The sequence below is a fragment of the Poecile atricapillus genome, chromosome 1 (genome assembly GCF_030490865.1).
Source record: "Poecile atricapillus isolate bPoeAtr1 chromosome 1, bPoeAtr1.hap1, whole genome shotgun sequence".
Lineage (NCBI taxonomy): Eukaryota > Metazoa > Chordata > Aves > Passeriformes > Paridae > Poecile > Poecile atricapillus.
This window is the reverse complement of record NC_081249.1, coordinates 90,101,984-90,121,317: the sequence shown is the minus strand read 5'-3', so window position 1 is coordinate 90,121,317 and position 19,334 is coordinate 90,101,984. Positions and strand designations below refer to the sequence as shown.

The 19,334-nt window shown below is 46.7% G+C and overlaps 2 protein-coding genes across 5 annotated transcripts in view; one reads left to right on the top strand and one right to left on the bottom strand.

The window, feature by feature from the left end:
* Positions 1-2,323, top strand: part of SIDT1 (SID1 transmembrane family member 1) — a 41,418-nt gene extending 39,095 nt beyond the window's left edge. For both annotated transcript variants that reach the window (XM_058840516.1, XM_058840523.1), the window contains 2 exons: positions 548-661; positions 1,048-2,323. In XM_058840516.1, coding sequence (XP_058696499.1) covers positions 548-661; positions 1,048-1,110 — 177 coding nt within the window. In that variant the 3' untranslated portion in view covers positions 1,111-2,323. The remainder of the gene's footprint in view (positions 1-547; positions 662-1,047) is intronic.
* Positions 2,324-2,447: 124 nt separating this feature from the next.
* Positions 2,448-19,334, bottom strand: part of USF3 (upstream transcription factor family member 3) — a 36,237-nt gene continuing 19,350 nt past the window's right edge. For all 3 annotated transcript variants that reach the window (XM_058840487.1, XM_058840496.1, XM_058840505.1), the window contains one exon: positions 2,448-18,271. In XM_058840487.1, the coding sequence (XP_058696470.1) occupies positions 11,808-18,271 (6,464 nt within the window). In that variant the 3' untranslated portion in view covers positions 2,448-11,807. The remainder of the gene's footprint in view (positions 18,272-19,334) is intronic.

Here is a 19,334-nt window from a genome sequence, read left to right as displayed (position 1 = left end):
TTTTAACAAGGTGAGCTGGAGGTGACTGGTCCTTCCTAGGGGACAAAGGGAGGAGCTGGGGATCTGGAAGGAAAACTGGGAAAATTCTGACCGGTGCTGGGTAGAAGATGTCCCTGGAACAGATGGACACCTGGGATCAACCGGGTCAACATACCTAGGCATGTTAGGGCTCTTGGTGCCCTGGGAGGCCATTAAATCCTGACTGAGTGCCTTCTAACAGGATGTCACATCCATCTCCGTGGAAGTGAGGGACTTGCTGCAGGGTGGTCTGGTGGAGGCTGTGCAACTTGCACTGTGCAGGACCTCAGATGTGGAGACCAGAGGTTCCACTTGCATGTGGGTCGTGGTCCCAGATCCATTATGAGGTCCAAGTATAATGTTGTGTTGTTTCTGGCCTGCCCTTGCCACATTTCTGGCCAGCACAGTACCTTTTCCTGGATCCTGCTTGGAGGATCAAGACAAGGGTGACCCCTATAGGGTCTAGTGTGGCCAGCAAGGGCCCAGTAGGGGTGGATATCAGGTCCTGACCCTCTGTCTGCCTTCCTAGGAGACTCCAGCAGAGTCCCGGGAAAAGAACCGGCCGTGCATCCTGCTGGGATTCTTTGATGACCACGATGTCTGGCACTTCCTCTCTGCAGCTGCCTTGTTCTTCTCCTTTCTGGTGAGTCCTGCTGGGCCTCCCACTCTGCTGGATGGCCTCACAGTCTCCTTTCACCTTGTTCCCCTCTATCCACATGGAGCTGTAACTCCTTCAGAATTCCACAGAAGTGCCCCAACTCCTCTGTTTGGCTCTACCTCAAGACATCCTTCACAGTGGGATGCTCCTTGTCAGTGGGATAAGGGTTTCTCCTTTACTTTATATCTCTCCCTGACCTCAGATTCCCTCTGGGGCCGTGGGTCACACAGCTGTTGTGGGGAAGCTGAGGGGGGCTGCTGCTGTGACTCATGGATTTGTGAATACCTCCCATAAAGGCAAGGACTGAAGATCTGAAAGGAAGACCTCCCTGGTCAGCAAGACCTGAATCTGGCTTGCACTTTCCTCCTCAGGTCCTGCTGACCCTGGACGATGACCTGGATACGGTGCGCAGGGACAAGATCCCAGTGTTCTGAGTCCCCAGGGACAAGGGTGCAGAGGAGTCCCAAACGGCTCAGCCAAAGGCACTGGGCCACTGGTGTCGGTGGAGAATGAGCTTGCTTCCATGGCCAGCAGCCCAGCGGGAGCAGGGGAACCGGATCCCGCAGCAGGCATGAAGGGGTGCTGCGGCAGCTGAGGCAGGACCAGGAGGGAAGACGATGCTACTCCTTTCCCGCCGCATCCTCTGGGGCAGGATTGATCCAGAGGCCAAGGCCAGAGCACTGCCCTCTGGCTCGTGGGTGCAGTGGGTGCTGGAGCCAGTGAGGGGGGAGGAAACAGGAGGGAGGCATGTCAGAGACCTTTGCTTCCTTTCCTTCCTGCTGATGGGCTCCACTTCCTCTATGGTGAGCAGGCTTGAGAAGTGCCATGCAAATCTTCCTGCACAGGGAGGTAATGCCTGCACCCTGCAGTCTGCTGCCCTCGAAGAGTCCCTTCAGCAGCACAGGGAGAGCATTTGGTTCCTGTACTGCAGCAGCCGAGGGAGCAAAGGACTCCAAACTGAGGTGGCAGTGGGGGGACTGTGTTTTCTTTCTTCCTCTCTTTGTTGGAGAGGCTCCTTTGGTAGCTGGTGGGGTGTCGTGGTACCAAGGCTGCAGTGTTGGTGGGAGGTGGTGAACTAGAGCTGCCTGTGAGGGCTGTGCCAGACCCAGAGCCTCCTACATTGCTCTCTTGCAGCCTCTCTGTCGCTCCTGTTGAACAGCCACTCCTCTGGCAGCTCCGGTGCTGGCACTTGGCAGTGAGCTGCTCTCTGTCACAGCACCACGAGCGCTCTCCTCGAGCGACCCTGAGAGAGACGGCACGGCAAAGCCACAGCCTTGTGTGGCAGCCCTTGGCTGCTGCTGTGTGCCTTGCCAAAGGGGCAGGCTGGAACAGGGAGGTTTTCCAGCAGCCTCAGATTTTCTCCTCTCATGAGCTTACCTTGGACGACCTTGGCAAAGCAGGTTCCCTTATGGGCTGTGAGGGTGAAGGAGATTTTGGGGCAGTTAGTGTTGAGCTCTTTAGCTAAAGATGTGGACCAAATTTCCTTCTTCAACTTGTTGGAATCTGAAATGAGTTTTTTAATGGCTTCTGCATTCTTTCCAGTTTCTTAGTTATTTAAAAAAACAAGAATAAGGTGTGAATTATTTCAGGCCTTGCATCTAAAATGGGACCTGTTTTGCTAATTTGCAATTAAAAAGTGTTCTTTGAGGCCTGCTGTCCTTATTCTTGTCTGCCTGAGCATTTTTACTTTGGTGTATGTGCATGTAGCCAGTGATGCGAAGGTTTCATTCCACTTCTGCTTACTAAAGCAGGTGACTCTGGTGATACTTTACTCCAGGAGTCTGTACCTCCTTGAAGAGTTTTGCACCAGCTAGTTTTTATCTTTTTTCTAATTTGGAGTTTGTCAAGATGGTGAATAAAATGGATGTTCCTGGTTCCCTGTTCTGCAGGTTGATCTGAGTTCTTGCTCCTGCTCTCAGCAGCAGCAGCAGAGACAACAGTCAGGGCAGAGGGGTTCCAGTGGTGTCACTTGGCTGCTGCCATCCTTGGGACTGTCACAGGCATTTCCAGAGCATAGGTGTGGATGACTTGCTTGTTCTCTTACCCAAATTGCCTTTGTGAGGCTACATATTAGAACAGACACTCTTGTTTGTCACTGTAGTCCCTTGGGCAGGGTGAGGAGAGGGCTGGAGAAAGAATGAGACAAGAGGCTGCCAACCTCTGTCTTCCTCAGCATAGCTGTGCTGCTCTGGAGGGTGTTGGTGTAACTGTGCTGGACTGAAGGAGGACCTCTGTGCCCCCAAATGTGTCCATTTCTGGGGAGACATTTTTTATAAATTATACTTTCTCCCTGCATTTTCATAATCTGTAGCCTCAGACCTTGTTCCAAGCTTATATTTGTTTCTAGACAGGAAGCTGGTTAACTTCTCTAAATTGAAATGTGAGGGAAAAATAATGTTGAGCAGCAGTTGGAAGGCTCGACGTAGGAGGTAGAACAGCATATGGGCTGGCTGGGCTGAGCAGAGATGAGCACAGCATGGAGTGCTAAGGTGGTAGCAGGGAGGGAGAGGGAGGCTGGAGAACAGCACAGAAAGAACAGAAAACCATGACAGAATTCAATTAAATACAAGGAAAGGCACCTCAAGCCTGAGATGAGAGGAAGGGCTGGAATCATCTCCCTGCTGCTTTTGTGCTTCCAGCTTGCTGCATCAATTTTTAAAATTTCCTCTTAGCTTTGCCCTGCCTGCTGTGCTTCAGCTCGCCCACCCAGTGGCTGCCTGACCCCTTGATGGCTGTGGCTGCTGGGGAGGTCTGGCTGGGCACAGCTCCTGAAAGGGAAATAAATAGTGCCATAGGCAGGGACCTACCAGATTAAGTTGCTCAAACCCCCATCCAACCAGGCCTTTCTAAAGATGGTGCATCCACCACCTGTCTGGACAATCTGTTTTAGTGTTTTACCACTCTCACTGTAAAATACTTCTTTCTTACATTCCATACATTCCCTGTTTTCTCAGGAAACGTAGGTAAAGTTGGTCTGCCTACTACAACTGAAGGGAGAAGGAAAGAGCTTCTGTACAATACTAATGTCGCCTCACAAGTCAGGAAAAGTACCAGAGTAATGTGAGCTGTAACAACTCACCCTGGACTGGCAGAACAGCCAGGGCAGGGGAAATGCACTGCAGTGTGGAAGAGGAAGGCAACTCCCTCATGTCCTGTTTCCCCTCCCTTCTGCTATGACTGAACTGTAGTTGTCACTGAAGGAACAAAAGCCCCACTGTCTTAATACTAAATTTCAGCCTTTTTTTAAATTAAGACCTTCCCTAAAGGCAACTTCCATGCCTGCAACCATTTTGAGGTTTACAAGCCAGGTCTTTTTTGGAGCGCCTGAATTGTTTCCTAGTAATTCTGTCAACTTCAGTATTGTGCAATCTCCCAAAAAAGCCTTTACTTACCTTGCAGGATCTCTGTCCTGCTCTCATCCAAACTGCATCCTTTAGCTTCAAACTCTGACAAAACTGTCTTGGATCACTTCCAAACCAATGCAAGGGGACTGTGATGAGAAGCATTTTATAAAATGAAGTTGTATCTCAACAGTGATTGCTGCCACTGGAGCAGGGACAGCACCTGCCATATATTTTTTAGATACTACACAATCAGTATTTATTTCTTCTGAATTTTGTAGTTTTGTATCTCCAACTAATATGGTGCATTCTCTGGTATATGCAGAGAATGTACAGCAGTGGAAAACTCTTGACTGTAAATTCCCAGTCTCGAAGCAAAGCTTTTATTTTTACCTCTACTTAAGAGTGAATGGCATAGCTTTCTGTGGGAAAAGAAGCTGTACCAACAAGAACACAATATTTAAAGAGTGTTTTTCTCCCTTTTTTTTAATAAAATACTATCATGTTCATATCTATACAAATAATTATTACAACTATTAAACAAAGTATTACATTTAACAGTAGAAATCTCAGAACTCTGAACAAGATCATGGTTTGGGATATTTACACCTTAATGCAACACATTTGTAAAAAGATGTCAAAATAAACAGAGCAAGATCTTATTTACAATTGGAAGATGATGTTCCTGTTCATTCATTATAGATTTCTACTGCAGAGTTCCTATTTTCCATTACAAAATAGTAAGGACTTTCCACTGGGACCGTATCCAAGTCATTTACAGCTGTATAAAACAGAAGCACAGCAGAATACTCTGGACTGAATATAAATAATTTACATTATGGAGGGCAACAGCATCTTTGATTAATCTCCTGTGGCAAAATCCATACTTGTTTCCCTTCTCACAGTGAGCAGGCAGGAACAGGGTCCAACCCCCCACACACGCTCTGTTGTTTCACACTTGTGATTGCCAGAACAACAGCACATATTGCAAACTTGGAAACCTTCTCATAAAGATACTTCTGGTGAGGCAGAAAAGAAAGCCTTTTAATCATCTCAGAAAAACAGGAATCAGCAAATAATAAATGGTTTCTGTGTAACTAAGCAGGGCTTGCTTGCAGAGAGTATCCATTTGTATTGTCAGGACCAAAAACCTCTGCTAAATCTTTCACCAGTTCACAGAGTAACCTTCTCTCAGTGTGAATAAAGCCTTGGTGCTCTGAGGTTTCCAATTTACGGGTTGCAGAGGCAGTCGGAAATTGAAAACACCGTCACACAAACCTGTGTCTGCTACCCATGCTGGATCACAGCAGTGGGAGAAGGGAACAGCAATAGGTGGTAACAGGTCAGGTGATAGCAAAGAATGGATCTCCTAATAGCACTGTATCAGAAAACAAAACAAAAACGACTGATCTGGTATAAACAGGTTCAGTGCTACTCTGTCTTGCCAGGGGAAGTGGGATCGTTATTAAAGTGATGAGCATGAAACTTGCTAGGGGAACAGCAAAAGATGAGGGCTCAGCACATTCAGTCATCCAGAAACAGTAGGAGTCTGACTGAGTCTTTGAGCCAAGACTGCACAAGTACCTCAGAAAAGGTGAAAAGACAACAGGAGACCAGAAATAATTAAATGGCCCCTCTTCTCCAGCCATGCCCTCTGCAAGTTGCCTTGCCACATGACTTGTTTCCTGCAACAGCACTACAGACACCAAGCACAGCAGCAGCAGCAGAGCTTTAAAGTGCAGTAGGAAAAATGTGCAAAGTTCTGGAGGCTTGGGACTAGCACTGTGATTTGATTTTTTTTTCAGAAAGGTGCTCTTCCACCTGGGCAGCAGCACAGTGGCAAGCTGGAAAACCCATTCCAGTAAGGCTCAGCCCCCAGCTCAAATCACTTCAGTTTTCATTTTCTTTAACTGTTCCTAAATGAGGTCCTTTCTCTCAAGAAAAAGGTATATAAATATTAACACATTACTATTTTATTGCCTATTTTCAAATTAGCCTATCTCTGCTCTTACTCTCCTAGGCTGTTTAAGGGATTAATATGGACTACACTGACATACATGCAATCCAGCCCCATATTATTTACTATTGTTTGTTGAAGTCATTTAGGCCAAGCTGAAACCCACAGCCACACAATGTCTGTCAGCTGTGGCAGTCCCACCCCAGAGTCAGTGCCCAACCTTTCCCTTCCACTGCTGATTTTTCTAAATTAAGCAGTACTGGGTAATTTTCCTTCCTTCAAAACCAAAATAAACCCTGTGAAAGTAATCTTCAAAAAAAGTCTTACAGAAGAGAAAATGCCATTCTCAGGCTAACAAATTGCAGCTAAACCCACAAAATCTTTTCCAAGTGTATTTTGAAAAACAAAGGAACCGTTAATTGCTGGGTAGTCTTCAGGAGAAAAAGAAAACTGATGTGATTGATGCTTGCTGAAGAAAATGTATTTGCTTGTCAAATGGTTTTCATAACAAGTAAACCAGAATCATTCCACCTGCAGAAGCTCCCTTTTCAAACTGCCCTCCCCAAGCACAGATCAAGGTAAGGTGAACCTTATCAACCTGACACCTAAACATAACAGTTTCAATGGGAGGGAAAGGAAAACTGAATAAAAGGACTCCTAAGATGTTGCATTTGCTCCTCTTCCTGAGAGCAGAGCCTGAGGCCCTGGGGAAGGACTGAGACACCAATGTGACCTACAAAATTAAGTGCAGGAAACCTGGTGGATGTGGAATGGCAGGTGGGATTAGTTTACAGTGACAAAAAAAAACCCCAAACAATAATTAAAAACTAACAGAAATTTAACATCTAGTTTCCTCTCTTTTGATGTGAAATATCCAGTCCCCCCCTGTTCCTCTTAAAGGCAAAAGAGCATGAACATAAGAGAAAATGAAACTCACAAGCTGCTCTCAAACCAGAGGACCAGGCCAGGTTCAACATTCAAAGCCCATCTTGGGCGGTCAATTACACCAAAAGGCTACACAACAGACCCAATTTTCTTTAATTAAAGTTATCTAGAACTTTAAAATATCAGTGTAAATATCAGAATTTGGATGAATGTGTTGATATGAGGCCCTCACAGAAGGTCTGCCTACCTTTCTTGTCACAGCAGTTTTCTGATCCCACACCATGCCATGGGACTAGTTAGCATCACTTACAGCATGCTAAGACACACAGAACTTCAACAGAAATTGCCACATTCAGGGAGGGGAATGAAATTACATTTCTCCATCCTGGTCTCATCAGGTTTCAGAAAAAGGCCTGAGAAGGACGACAAAGTGCCCTGTCACAACAAAATACAATCATCCAGAGAAGACCAAGGGTCACACAGTAAGTACTTCTCAGCTACACACAGCAAAATTGTGCAGTTCCTGCAAAATCCCAACAGTCTTTGTATGGCTGAAATGCCTGAGCTGTGATTCCCTACACCGCAGGCATCCTGTGAGCGAGGAGGAGCTGGTTTTGGTTGTCTTTGTAAACAGAAAGGGTGCATGTGAAACTCACTGACAGTTACTGCCTCTTCCGAAAATTATGTGCAGCATGAAAAAAACCAAATCACAGCTGACATATTCTATCTTGAATACTCAGGACTGCATTTAGCCTTGAGACAATAGCAGTAAATATGGAGGAATAAGAAAATAGAACAGATATTTCAGTTGATAGAGACCTATAGTGATCATCCACTCCAACTGCCCGAAGTGCCTCCGTCTGCTTCAGGACTGAGCATGTTGTCCAAATGCCTCTTAAACATGCTTGAGGCATCAAACACCTTTCTAGCAAGCCTGTGTCAAGTCTGATCACCCTCTTGGTAAAGAAATGCTTCCCAATGTCCAGTCTGAACCTCTCTTAGTGCCCCTTTGAGCCAGTCCTATGTGTCCTGTCAGTGGATCCCAGGAGAAGGGATCAGCACCTCCCTCTGCACTTCCCCTGTCAGGGAGCTGCAGAGAGCAAAGAGGCTGACTGTCCATCCAGATCCCTCTCCAAGGCATCAGTAAACAGCACCTCCAAGTTTGGTACCAGCAGCAAAACTTGCCAACGGTGTGTTCAACTCCTGTATCCAGATCAGGGATAAATACATTGGATAGAACTGGCCCTGGAACTAAGCCCCAAGCAACACTGCTGGTGACCAGGTGCCAGCCAGACATAGCCCCATTCACTGCAAGTCCTTTGAGCTCTGCCCTTAAGCCAGTTCTTCACCCAGCACATCATCAACCAGCTAATCCCACAGCTGAACAGCTTGTCCAGATGGATGCTGTGAGGGACAGTATCCAAAGCATTACTACAATGCAGAAAAATTACATCCACTGCCTTCCCTTCACCTACTGGGTGGGTGATCTTATCACAGAACAGTATCAAATGAGCTAGACAGGACTTTAACTTTGTGAATCCATGTTGTCTGTGCCTGATGGCTGCATTATTCCTTAAACTCCTTTCAACAGTACCCAGTATAATATTCACCATTTTTCCAGGAACCCAAACTCTCAGTCTGTGTTTTTGCCTCATGCCCTTTCTATAGATTGGAATAACAGTGGCTACCTTCCTCCCAGCAGGGACCTGTCTAGACTCCCAGATATTTTGTAGATGATCGAGCGGGGTCCTGCTGTATGTCCTGCTTGCTCCTTCAGTACTCTGGGATGATTCCTAACTGGCCAAGTGGATCTGCAGACATTCAAGCATTGTAACAGCTTTAAGTTTATTAAATTATCTCCAGTCTTCATAGACATCATAAAGCAGTGTGGTTTTCCCAGCAGAGGAAATTAATATGATTTTCTGTGAATGTCTGGAATGATGAGCAGGATTAGCATCTTTACACAAAGTCCTGGAAGCCAGGGCTTAATTTTTCACTAGTTTGTCTTGAAAGCCAAACCTATTGCTGCACACACAGTTCCATTCAAAGAGAGCAAGAATGGATGTGTTCGCTTCCCTCCTCAAAGACCAGGCAAGTGTGTAATGCACAGAGTGGCTGCTGCTTCAATCCCCATCCTTTCCATCCTGAACCCATGGAACAGTCACTGTCATGGAACCCACCTCACCACCTGAGGCAGACCCTTGGAGAGCTACTGCACTACAGACACCCCTTTGGTCAAGAGTCTCACCAGGGTACACCCAGACCTGCAGCTGGCTTAGTTGGTTTGAGGCTTGATTCATTCCTAACCCCTGCCCCCTGGGACTGGCACAGGCCAGTTGCTGCCACTTGGTGACTGCACTGTGGCAGAGAGAAACTGCCTTGCTATGAACTGCAATACTCAACTACTTATAAGAAACAGAGAACTGATGCATCACTTAGGTTTAGCGTCTTAAGATAAGCTCCACCTGAATTAAATCATGATTCCAGGCAGAAAGGGACCTAGGGGTACTGGCTGTCAGCTGACTGAACATGAGCCAGCAGCGTGCCCAGACATCCTGGCCTGGATCAGGAATAGTGTGGCCAGCAGGAGCAGGGAGGTCATTTTTCCCCTGTCCTTGGCACTGGTGAGGCCACACCTCGAGTGCTGTGTCCAGTTCTGGGCCCCTCAGTTTAGGAAGGACGTTGAGACACTTGAGTGCATCCAGAGGAGGCAATGAGACTGCTGAGGGGCTTGGAACACAAACCCTGTGAGGAATGACTGAGGGAGCTGGGGTTGTTTAGCCTGGAGAAAAGGAGGCTCATGAAAAACCTCCTCAGCCTCTACAACTTCCTGAAAGGTGGTTGTAGTCAGGTGGGGGTTGGTCTCTTCTCCCATGCAACCACTGACAAAATGAGAGGACACAGTCTTAAACTGCACCAAGGGAAGTTCAGGTTAGACGTCAGAAAAAAATTATTCACTGAAAGATTGATAGGGCAATGGAATTGTCTTCCCAGGGAGGTGGTGGGGTCACCATCCCTGGACATGTTTAAAAAAAGACTGTATGTGGCACTCAGTGCCATGGTTCAGTTGATGAGGAAGTGTTAGGTTAGGTCATAGGTTGGACTTGATGATCTCAAACGTTTTTTCCAACCTAGTTCATTCTGTGATTCCCAACCAGGATCAGAACTGTTCTACTTCATCTTGCAGGAAAACACCAGACCACAGGTTACAAGAGCAGAGACATTGTCAGGACACACTACAGACAGCCCAATTATTTTTCATGCCAAAGCCTCCTGACTTTCCTGGATCAGTGTAAAAGGGCTTAGCAAAACCAAAGTCTGGGCAGTCAAGCTGTGGAAAACTGTTCTAGGTTCCTCTTTGTGGGTCCTGTTTTTGGACATGGAGGAATATCTTCCTTTCCACCTTTCAAATAAAAAGAAACAAAACAGAACATAAAATCCCAGGGAGCCTGCTCCTGCCTATGCCCACATCAGGAGCTTCTGACAGGTCCCACCAGGAGGATGATGCTCTGGTGAGCAACACACAAGCAGAGGATGACTGCATGCCAGGGAACCTGAAGTTACTATGTTGTTTGAAGAATCAAACCCACAATGGTACTTCCAAACACATAAAAGTCAAGTCAATTTCTGCGCTATTAGAAGAAAAAGCACACTGCAGAGACATTAAAGAAATAAAATTTACCTAACTCATTTCCTTTAAAAGAATTAGGACCAAAATTAGTGAAAGTACTGAAGACTCAGCCAGCACACATGCATTCACTCCATCTCTCATGCATCTACAAACACATCATCCTTCCTCAAATCCCAATATCTTCCTGTGTGTTTCACTCTCAACACACCCATGTTCCTCCTTCAGCCACAATCACACAGATTTAGATAAAAGGTGCATTCAAGTGCAGAGTACTGATATTAACTCAGACTCAATCCTATCAGCAATATCAAGTAAAAACCGTGCCTCCAAGAATGTCCACTCATTTTGTGGGATGGGACAGGCTCAGTCCTCCTCCTGCTGTGCTGCCTGCTACAACAAAGGGCTGTCACTCACAGAAATCAGAAAGCTGGTGTTGGAGCATGGGCCAAAGAAAAGAAGACAGGGGGAAAAACAAAAAAAAAAAAGACATTGAGAAGGTGCTGAACATAGTACAAAACCCACCCCGAGGAATGGCAACAAACACAGCTGCTGTCTGCTGACTGCACCAGGAGTGGCGAGCTACACTGAAACATTGACTGAGTTCAGCAGTAACTGAAGCCACTGTTGAAAGAGATCCAGACAAGACTCTTGGAAACAGAAAGTCTAGGGTTAAAGAAATCTAAATTTTCTAAAACAGTATTTTTAATTGCTGACCATGGGAGCACAGTGATTTTCACCAGGTAGTCAGCCTTAAGTCACATGTATGTGACAAGCTTGAGACAGACAAAAGCTGCACAACAAATGCCTTTTTCAATTAGCACTGGGTTAACACAGACTTGACTTGTGTTGAAGCTCCTGGAGATATTTTACAAAGGAAAAAGAGAAACCCAAACCATTCCAAGCTCCTCTGCAGTTTCAGGTAAACACGTCATGAACAAACAGACACCTGTAGCACTTGTTTCCTATTTCCCATACGGATGCTCTCACTCCATGTGTTACTGAGGGTGGCCCTTACCTCGGGACAATTGGACATCAAACTTGACTGTTGGAAAATCAACAACCAAGATTTGCACAGCTCTCAATGTTGCATCCTTACCGTTTCCTAGTAAGTAAGCATTGCTATAGGCACTGGTGCTTTAGAGTTAGTAAGGTGGGTGGAAATACAACGTCTATTTAAATATGGAAAGTACCATATACATACATTTAGTCAAACAAACAGTGATGCTATGAATGCTCTCTCCAGGGGTGCCACTAAGATCTGCTTCCTTCTTCTTAAATATATAAACAACACATCAGACCAGAAGTCAGTCTGCCAGTTCATACAGCTGAGCTGCAGTCGTGACCTAAAATATGGCTTATATTGTGGGCAGGGCGGTTTGAGGGCTGCTTGGAAGAATCTGAAGCAGATGTGTTTGCAATGGAAAGCAAAGGTGACATCGCTGAGCCATCTGGAGGAAGAGCTGTGGCTATTTCTGGAAACAGGGAAGTTAAGTTAAAATTGGATAAGTGCGATGTGTTGGTCATATGCATTGGTGGCATATCTGGAAGCAAAGGAAAACTTGGCTGAGCAAAACCAACAGGCCTGGGAGGAGACAAAATGGATCCAAATCGATTGTTTAAACCTCCAGTGCTCGGCTTCTCTGTGCTTGGGTTGGGAAACATTTGATTGGGAAAGTAAGGGATAGAAATGTCATTGGAGAGGGTAGGGTGGGCAGGAGAGTAAGGTGGATAGAAGGATGGCAGTGTATTCTGGGGGTCAACTGGGATTAGAGCTGGTGTCCGAGTGGCACTAGGCTGAGTGACTGGAGGGATGAAAGAAGCGTTAGCATTTATTGGTGGATTCATGCCACCCTCTGGAATAAAAGGGAATCCAAAATTCTGGGAGAGAGTATGTTGGTCAGGGGCCGCGTTATCGTTGGACACTTGAGGGCCATCAGACATAAAACGGACAATGCTTCCTCTTTTTTCTATCGTGGACTGTTGGCGCCCAAGGATCATGCTGCCGCTGGCAGACAGAGGAAGATGGGGAAGACTAGGGTCAAAGACATTTCCATGTCTCTGATTTCCAGATCGATTCCTTTCGGGCTGACGTATTTTAGAACTTCCGTTGTCTTGCAGAGGATGCCTCGAGCGCTGAGTGACTGAAGAATTTGGCTGACGAACAGAAGGCTGCCCTTGCTCGCCGTTTCCATGAGAAACTGCAGGGTGAGGGTGAGTTGGCCTCACAACTCCATGCATATTGCTGGAAACGGGTGTATTCATGTGGTTCTTAGTTCCATGACTGTCCGTCATCCTCATGGGGTTGGACTTCTGCACAGAGATGTTTGGGCTTGTATTGCGACCCTGAATGTCTCCTGAGGAGGAAGAACTCGAAAAAGGAATAGTCAATGAACTGTTCCTTGTGTTAATTGCCCCAATGGTGGACATGTCACAGCTTTCCCTGCTCTGGCTATCACCATCCCTTCGGATGTGGACACTCTCCCGGGCTGGGGGACAGTTGTACTCGATTGTGGAGGAGGCACCGCACTGCGTGTTCCTTTGATGTTCTGGGATTGATCTTTGGCTTCCACTGACCTGATCTCCAAGGTGTGGGGCGAGCAAACTCTGCATAAAACTTTGGTGGCACGTGTTTTCATTTTCCCTTGGTGGCAGGGTGTTCCCTGTTGGAATACCCTGTACTGGCTGGTAGGGCAGTCTCTTCTGCCTCTCTATGGATGGCGCAGCATTCTGACCGATTCGGAACGCTTGTGACTGCATGCCTCGGAGGGAGGACACAGAATTGCCAATTTCACTGTTTCTTGAAGCCTGTACATCAAAGTTGCCTGTTGGCTGTTGATTGGGTCCAGAGGGCTTAAATGTCTGGCAATCAGAAAGACGCTGCACATCTGAGCCAACTGTGTGGTCGACTGACAAGCGGCCCTGCATATTATGAATCGCCAACCCTTTACTTCTAGAAACATCAAGATAGCTTCTCATTTCAAGCTGGTCAGAAACCCTAGGGCCTTGAAGAGATATTCCTATTCTCTGCTCTGAATTAGAGGGCGTCTTCCCAATGAGAGCCTCAGCAGAGTAGCTGGAAACTCTGTTTCTTTCCTGTCTGTGAGGGGTGCATGTCATATCTGATGGTCTGGTTACGATACTGGCCTGGGACACCATCTGCTGCTCTAAGCCTCTCGAGGTCATAAGTCTTTGCATCTGATTGTGCCCTGACACGTGTTCTGAAGTGGAGCCTTGCTGTCTGCTGCCAACATCCTGTTGCTGTTGATGCAAAATATCCTGACTGATGTGGCTCTGAGGGTGGTTGTGGTGGTTTCTGCTTGTTGCAGGATTTTCACAGTTCTTTTCAGGCTGGGAAGCTCCAAAGTGCTGCTGCATCTGCTGCTGCATTTGTTGGTGGTGAGGATGGGGCTGACCACCTTTCTGCCGTGTTTGATCACTTCCGTGGTGTTTTTGCTGCAGAGAAAGCTGTGTGGCTTGTGTTCCCTGGATGAGATTCCGTTTCTTTTGCATCTGCACCTCCTGCTGTATCGTTCGCTGTTGGTGGACGCTGTGGGGTTGAGAGTGGACTGAGTTTTCCCCGTGCGTGACGTGGTGCTGCAGCTGGTACAAGTGGTGCCTCTCTCTTAACTGCCCAGCCTGCTGCTGCTTCAAGTACGGGTGATTACTGTGAAGGTGAGAGATGCCTTGGGCAGGGACATGTTGAATTGGCTGCAAGTGCTGCCCTGGCTGCTCTGAAAGCGATGCCTGAGAACTGCACTGAACTTCAGTTTGTCTCAAAGCCGGCGCTACGAAATTGCTGTTGGGTGGGAATAACCTGTTGAGGCCATCAGCATGCCCTTGATTGCTCACTGGTGCCACTGAATTGGATGAATTAGGAGGAATCTGACTAACCAGCATCTGTGTTTGATCAGCAATACCCTCTGGTGTTCGGTTCATCAGTGCCATCCCCTCAAGCCTTATGGGTGCTGTCTGGCACTGCTTTTGCCTCTTGGCTGTAGAAAGCAGAAGGTCATCCTGAACGGCCCTCTTGGCAGAGTCCTTGCGACCTTCATGGTTTTGCTGTTTTAAGTGTGATTCCTGCAGCTGAGGAGCCTGCATGGTGCTTGCCCTGATAGCATTCAGTTGTTCCTGCGCATATTCACTCATCAGAGCAGGCCCAGGAGACGGATTGATATATGTACTAGATGGAAGGGAGAGGCTCACAGTTGCAGGGACACTTGCAGGCTCTGAAGACTGGGATAAACCTGAACAACTCACCAGGGGATGGACAATGCGGCTCTGGTGTATCAGATTATTCACGCTTAGACTGGTTATGCTGGGTGGCTGGGAAGTGGAAATCTGCAAAGAAGTGCTTGATGTTTCCACACCTCCTACAGAGCAGCTTGGCTTCTCTACCTGCCTGTCGACATTTGTCTGTACTGCTTCATGAGCACTGAATTTGTTTGGTGCCGCTTCCAGCGGTCCTGTGTTGTTTTCTTTCACTGACTGAGGTTTAAAAGGCTGTTGCTCTCTCTCCAAGGGTGCAACCTCAGACTTAGAGATGACATCCCTTGTGCTAACCTGTATTCCCCCTCCACCTTTCTCAAGGCTTTCCTGGTCAAAAATAGCTCTTGCCGCGAGAGCTACAATGTCAGTCTGCTCTGAAAATGTGCAGCTGTTACAGGTACTGGTGGAGGTGCTGCTCGTGACATCTTCTCTGGTGGTATCTGGCAACATAGATGCAACTGAGAAGCCTCTACTGCTGCCAGAGCTGGTTGACATGGGGGAGTCTGCCTGCCTGCTAGTGATAAGGGAAGCACTGACTACTTCCTGATCAGAGATGCATGAGTGAGGCTGGGAGAGAGTGTCACTTTCTGTGTTCATCAGCAAGAGTTCCTGCTTCTCAGGCAAATCAACATTTGATTCTGCTGATTTAGCGTTTTCCATAGGAAAATTAGAATGCTCCCCCTGAACAGTAAATGAAGAGGTTTTTTCCACAGCTGTTCTTTCTTTTGTGAGATCAGACAGCATTTTGGTTAGACCCTGTCCTTCTAACAAGTCCGCATCTTGCATTACCACTGAGGAATCCTGCGCAATGTTGCAGGACTCCGAAATCATTCCTGCCTTGGAAGTATGACCTGCTGTGTTGCTCTGTACTGCCGAAGTACCATTTGCAACCTGCAAATGTGTCACCTGTGCCTCTCTACGAGAGGATGTTAAGGTGTTGGGGGGCTCACAGGGTTTTGGAGACTCTGACAAGACAGAGGCAGTTGGTGGGTGGCTCTGAGATCCCTGGGCCTGCTGGAGAGGAGCAGCGTCTTTGGCTGGTGGTGGAGCCAGCAGCAGCTGCTCTGACACGACAGACTCCAGTGCTGAGGAGGCAGGAACCTCTGCTGAGCTCGGCTCTGGAGCACAGGGGGTTTTCACTGCCTGTTCAGAGCTCGCAGCCTCTTTGGAAGGAGAGTCAGAAATGCTGATGGTGCTCGATGCAGCCGTGCTGCCCGCCTGCGATGGGGTTACAGCTTGTGACGCTGCCGGGGCGCTTTCCGGCGGCCCTTCACCATTTGAAGGCTTTGCCACCGTCTCCACAGGAGAACAGTCCACCTTCCCTGCATCTTTGCAAGGAACTGCTGGGCAGGACACTTTATTATTGACTGCTTGGTGTTTCTTTGCACTTGGCTTTTTGTTAGTCCTTTTTGATTTTGCACTAGATGGCAAGCCAGCAGCCGATTTTTGCGGGGAAGCATTTATGGAATTAGATGCACTGGTTAATACCGAGACCTCTGCAGGCACTGAAGATGCCACAGAAGTTGGCAATGACACGCAGTTGACTGTGGCAATCTGGTTATTGACAGTCGCAGGATTGGTGGGGTGGCTGAGAGACAAGTGCAAGCAGCTCTGTCCAGCCATTTGTGATATGCTTTGATTGAGGTTAGCTAAAGCACCAAATGTATTGAGGGCAACATTGGTATTTGGATCTTCGCTGGTGGTGGGCTGAATAATTTGCATAGGGGCTTGGTTTGAAGCTCCAGATGAAGACATGACAGGCTGCAATGCGAAAAGCTGCCCATTTAATGAGATAGTCTGGGGGTGCTGTTGATTGGACATTGTCACGGAAAATGTCTGTGTAGAGCTAGAAGATGGCAAAGAAGATGGCCTTGGTAATATATGGACAAGGTGCTTCCCTCCGAAAGTCTGCGGAAGAGAGGCATTTTGCACGGAGCCGCTGGAGTTCGCGACTGCAGTCGGCCCATTCACAGGAACTCTTACAGAAGCAGAAGGCTGAGCAGAGAGGAGGGGAAGAGGATTCTGATTTGCAGCTTGTATAATTACAATTTGCTGACTAACGTTTTGGCTGGGAACTTCCGCTCTCACAATGGGCGGGCACGGAGCAGGGTTTGGAGGCTGGAGAATGATGACATTCTGGTTAGCTGGTGCTCCTGTCACAGCTGAGGCGACAGGCTGAGCCATCTGAATCACCTGCATAGCCGAGTTTAATGGAAGGATATTTCCTGCAGCCTGAGCTTTAACCTGTGGCTGGCTGATCAAAGGCTGTATAGGTACGGGTGGGCACGAGGGCAAGGTAACTACAATCTGTTCAGCTGCCTGGCCATCCCCAGGCAGAGAAGCATGCAAACTGATACTTGTAGTCAAAGGCCTGCCGTGGGCAGAAGACACAGTCCCAGCACCACTGACTGGCTCGTTGAGGAGGGCAGTCATTATCCCGGATGGTGTCTGGCTCAGCGGCTGCACAGTGTTTCCTGCCAGCTGCAAAGTCGTCCACGTGGTCTGTGTGTTCCCAGTTGAAGGCATCCGGGTAAGGCTACTCATGTTTTTCAAGTCTGAAGTGCCAACACCTGAAGAGCCTGAAAAGGACCAGCAGTTCTCCAGGGGACTGGCAGCCAGAGTGCTTATTGCTGTCACAGCCTTAACTCCTTCTGCTGCAGACGTCGCAGGCGTCCCAGCACTGCTGACCAGGTCTGTACTTTTGAGGACATTTGCAGAAGAGCAGCTCTCTGCAGCAGACAGTCTCGCAGGTGGCACGCAAGCTGTGTCCGTGGTTGAAACGGCACAGCTCTCCTGGAGGTCACTCTTGGAATTGTGTGTATTTGAGCAAGTTGCATTTACCGGCTGAACTTGGGAGGCTTCCACAGAGGCACTGGAAGGAATGCTGGTTCCCTGCAGGAGTGTTTTCTTTGTTGATTTAGTGCCCTCCTCATCATTTTTACTTTTGAGGGGATTTTGCTCATTCTGTGGTGTGTTACTTGCAGAGCACTGAAGCTCCTGTTCTGCTGGAGGTCGAGGTGTGCTCTGTGAGCTGGCAGGAGCAGCGGTGGGCACACCTCGCTCATTCTCTGGGGTGGAGAGCTCACGAACATTCCCTGCTGGAGCTGTCTGAGCAGATGCCAGCGGAGAAACTGTAGGTTGTGACCATGGCTTATTTTCTGTGGGATAAATACCAGCAATTGTCACAGGAGTCACTAGGTTGCAAGTTCTCTGAACTGGCACAACATTGGCTGTTTGCTTTTGTAAATTATGACCAACATTAAATGTTATTCCCTGCACAGATGCTCCCTGGTTATTTCCATTGGGTTGAGTCCCATTTGAATAGACAATGATGTTCTTTTGAACCTGATCACTGGGAATAACAACCGAGACCTTGGCGTTTTTGAGGTTTCCTTTCCAGTGGATCGTAGGGTCATCATACAAGCAAATATCATTTGCTTTCAGTAGCTCAATGTATCTCCCGTTTTCCTTTTGCAGTTCGTCCAACTGTTTCCGGAGTTTTTTTATCTCTTCAGCTACAAAACAGTGAGAGCACTCCATTACATCAGAGAAAATAATGAAATAATATTGCCACATGATTTGGAGAGCAAGCAATGTGTAGTAATGAAATAATTTGTAGAAATAAATTGAATAAATAGTTAATAATGTATGTTCTTTTCAAATGGTGAGCAAAACCTATGCACTCTTATCCTGATAAGTCTCTCTACTGAATGGGAAAGTGAATGAATTTCACAGATTATTCCATTGACAATAGCAGGATGTATCAAATTGCTTAGGAAAAAACATTAGGACTAACTCAGATGAAACTGAATGCTAATCAAAATGGTTTAATTCCTGAAGGAAAGAGAAGCACATTAATCTTGTTCTTTTCCCTGCTCTTTTTCAAACAACAGAAGTGTTTTAATTGATAATCTTATAGATTTCCAGAAAAATTAAGTTTCATTACATCTAAAAATTACAGGCAAAATGAAATACAAAGCACTCATGCAAAGCCACAAAAACTGGCAATACACTTGGGAGAAAATGCTCATCAAACTGGGAAAATCACAATAAAGCAGCAATAAAAATCACAAACCACACCATTAGCTCTGAGATTATTTCTGTCATACCTCTGCTACTGTACTTTTACACATCTATTCAAGTAAATTTTATATGATGCCTTGTATTTTTAAAAAATGAGTTGTTATAACTTCTACAGCTTTTCAAAGGAAAAAAAATAAAGCTTTATGAATGAAGAAAATATATTTTTGATGAAAAAAAATCTAACTGAAGTTTGTCAGAAATCATTCTGGTCACTACAGTAGAATAAACTGGGGCAGAATTTACTAGATGATGCCACATCACCTTTAAGCTCTGTAATTACCTTACATCACAATGCAATTGCTTCATTATCTCATAACTATGTGCCAGAACACTCACTTGGGCATTCTGTTGGCCTTTTGTTTCAAAATATTCTAAGCAGCTGTATTTTTCCTGTACGTGCATAATTCCTTGGGATTCCCATTTGTGGTACCAGGCTTTGTTGTTAGTACAGAGACACAGCAGAAATGTGGGAAAGAAACTCTAGAGCCCCCAGCA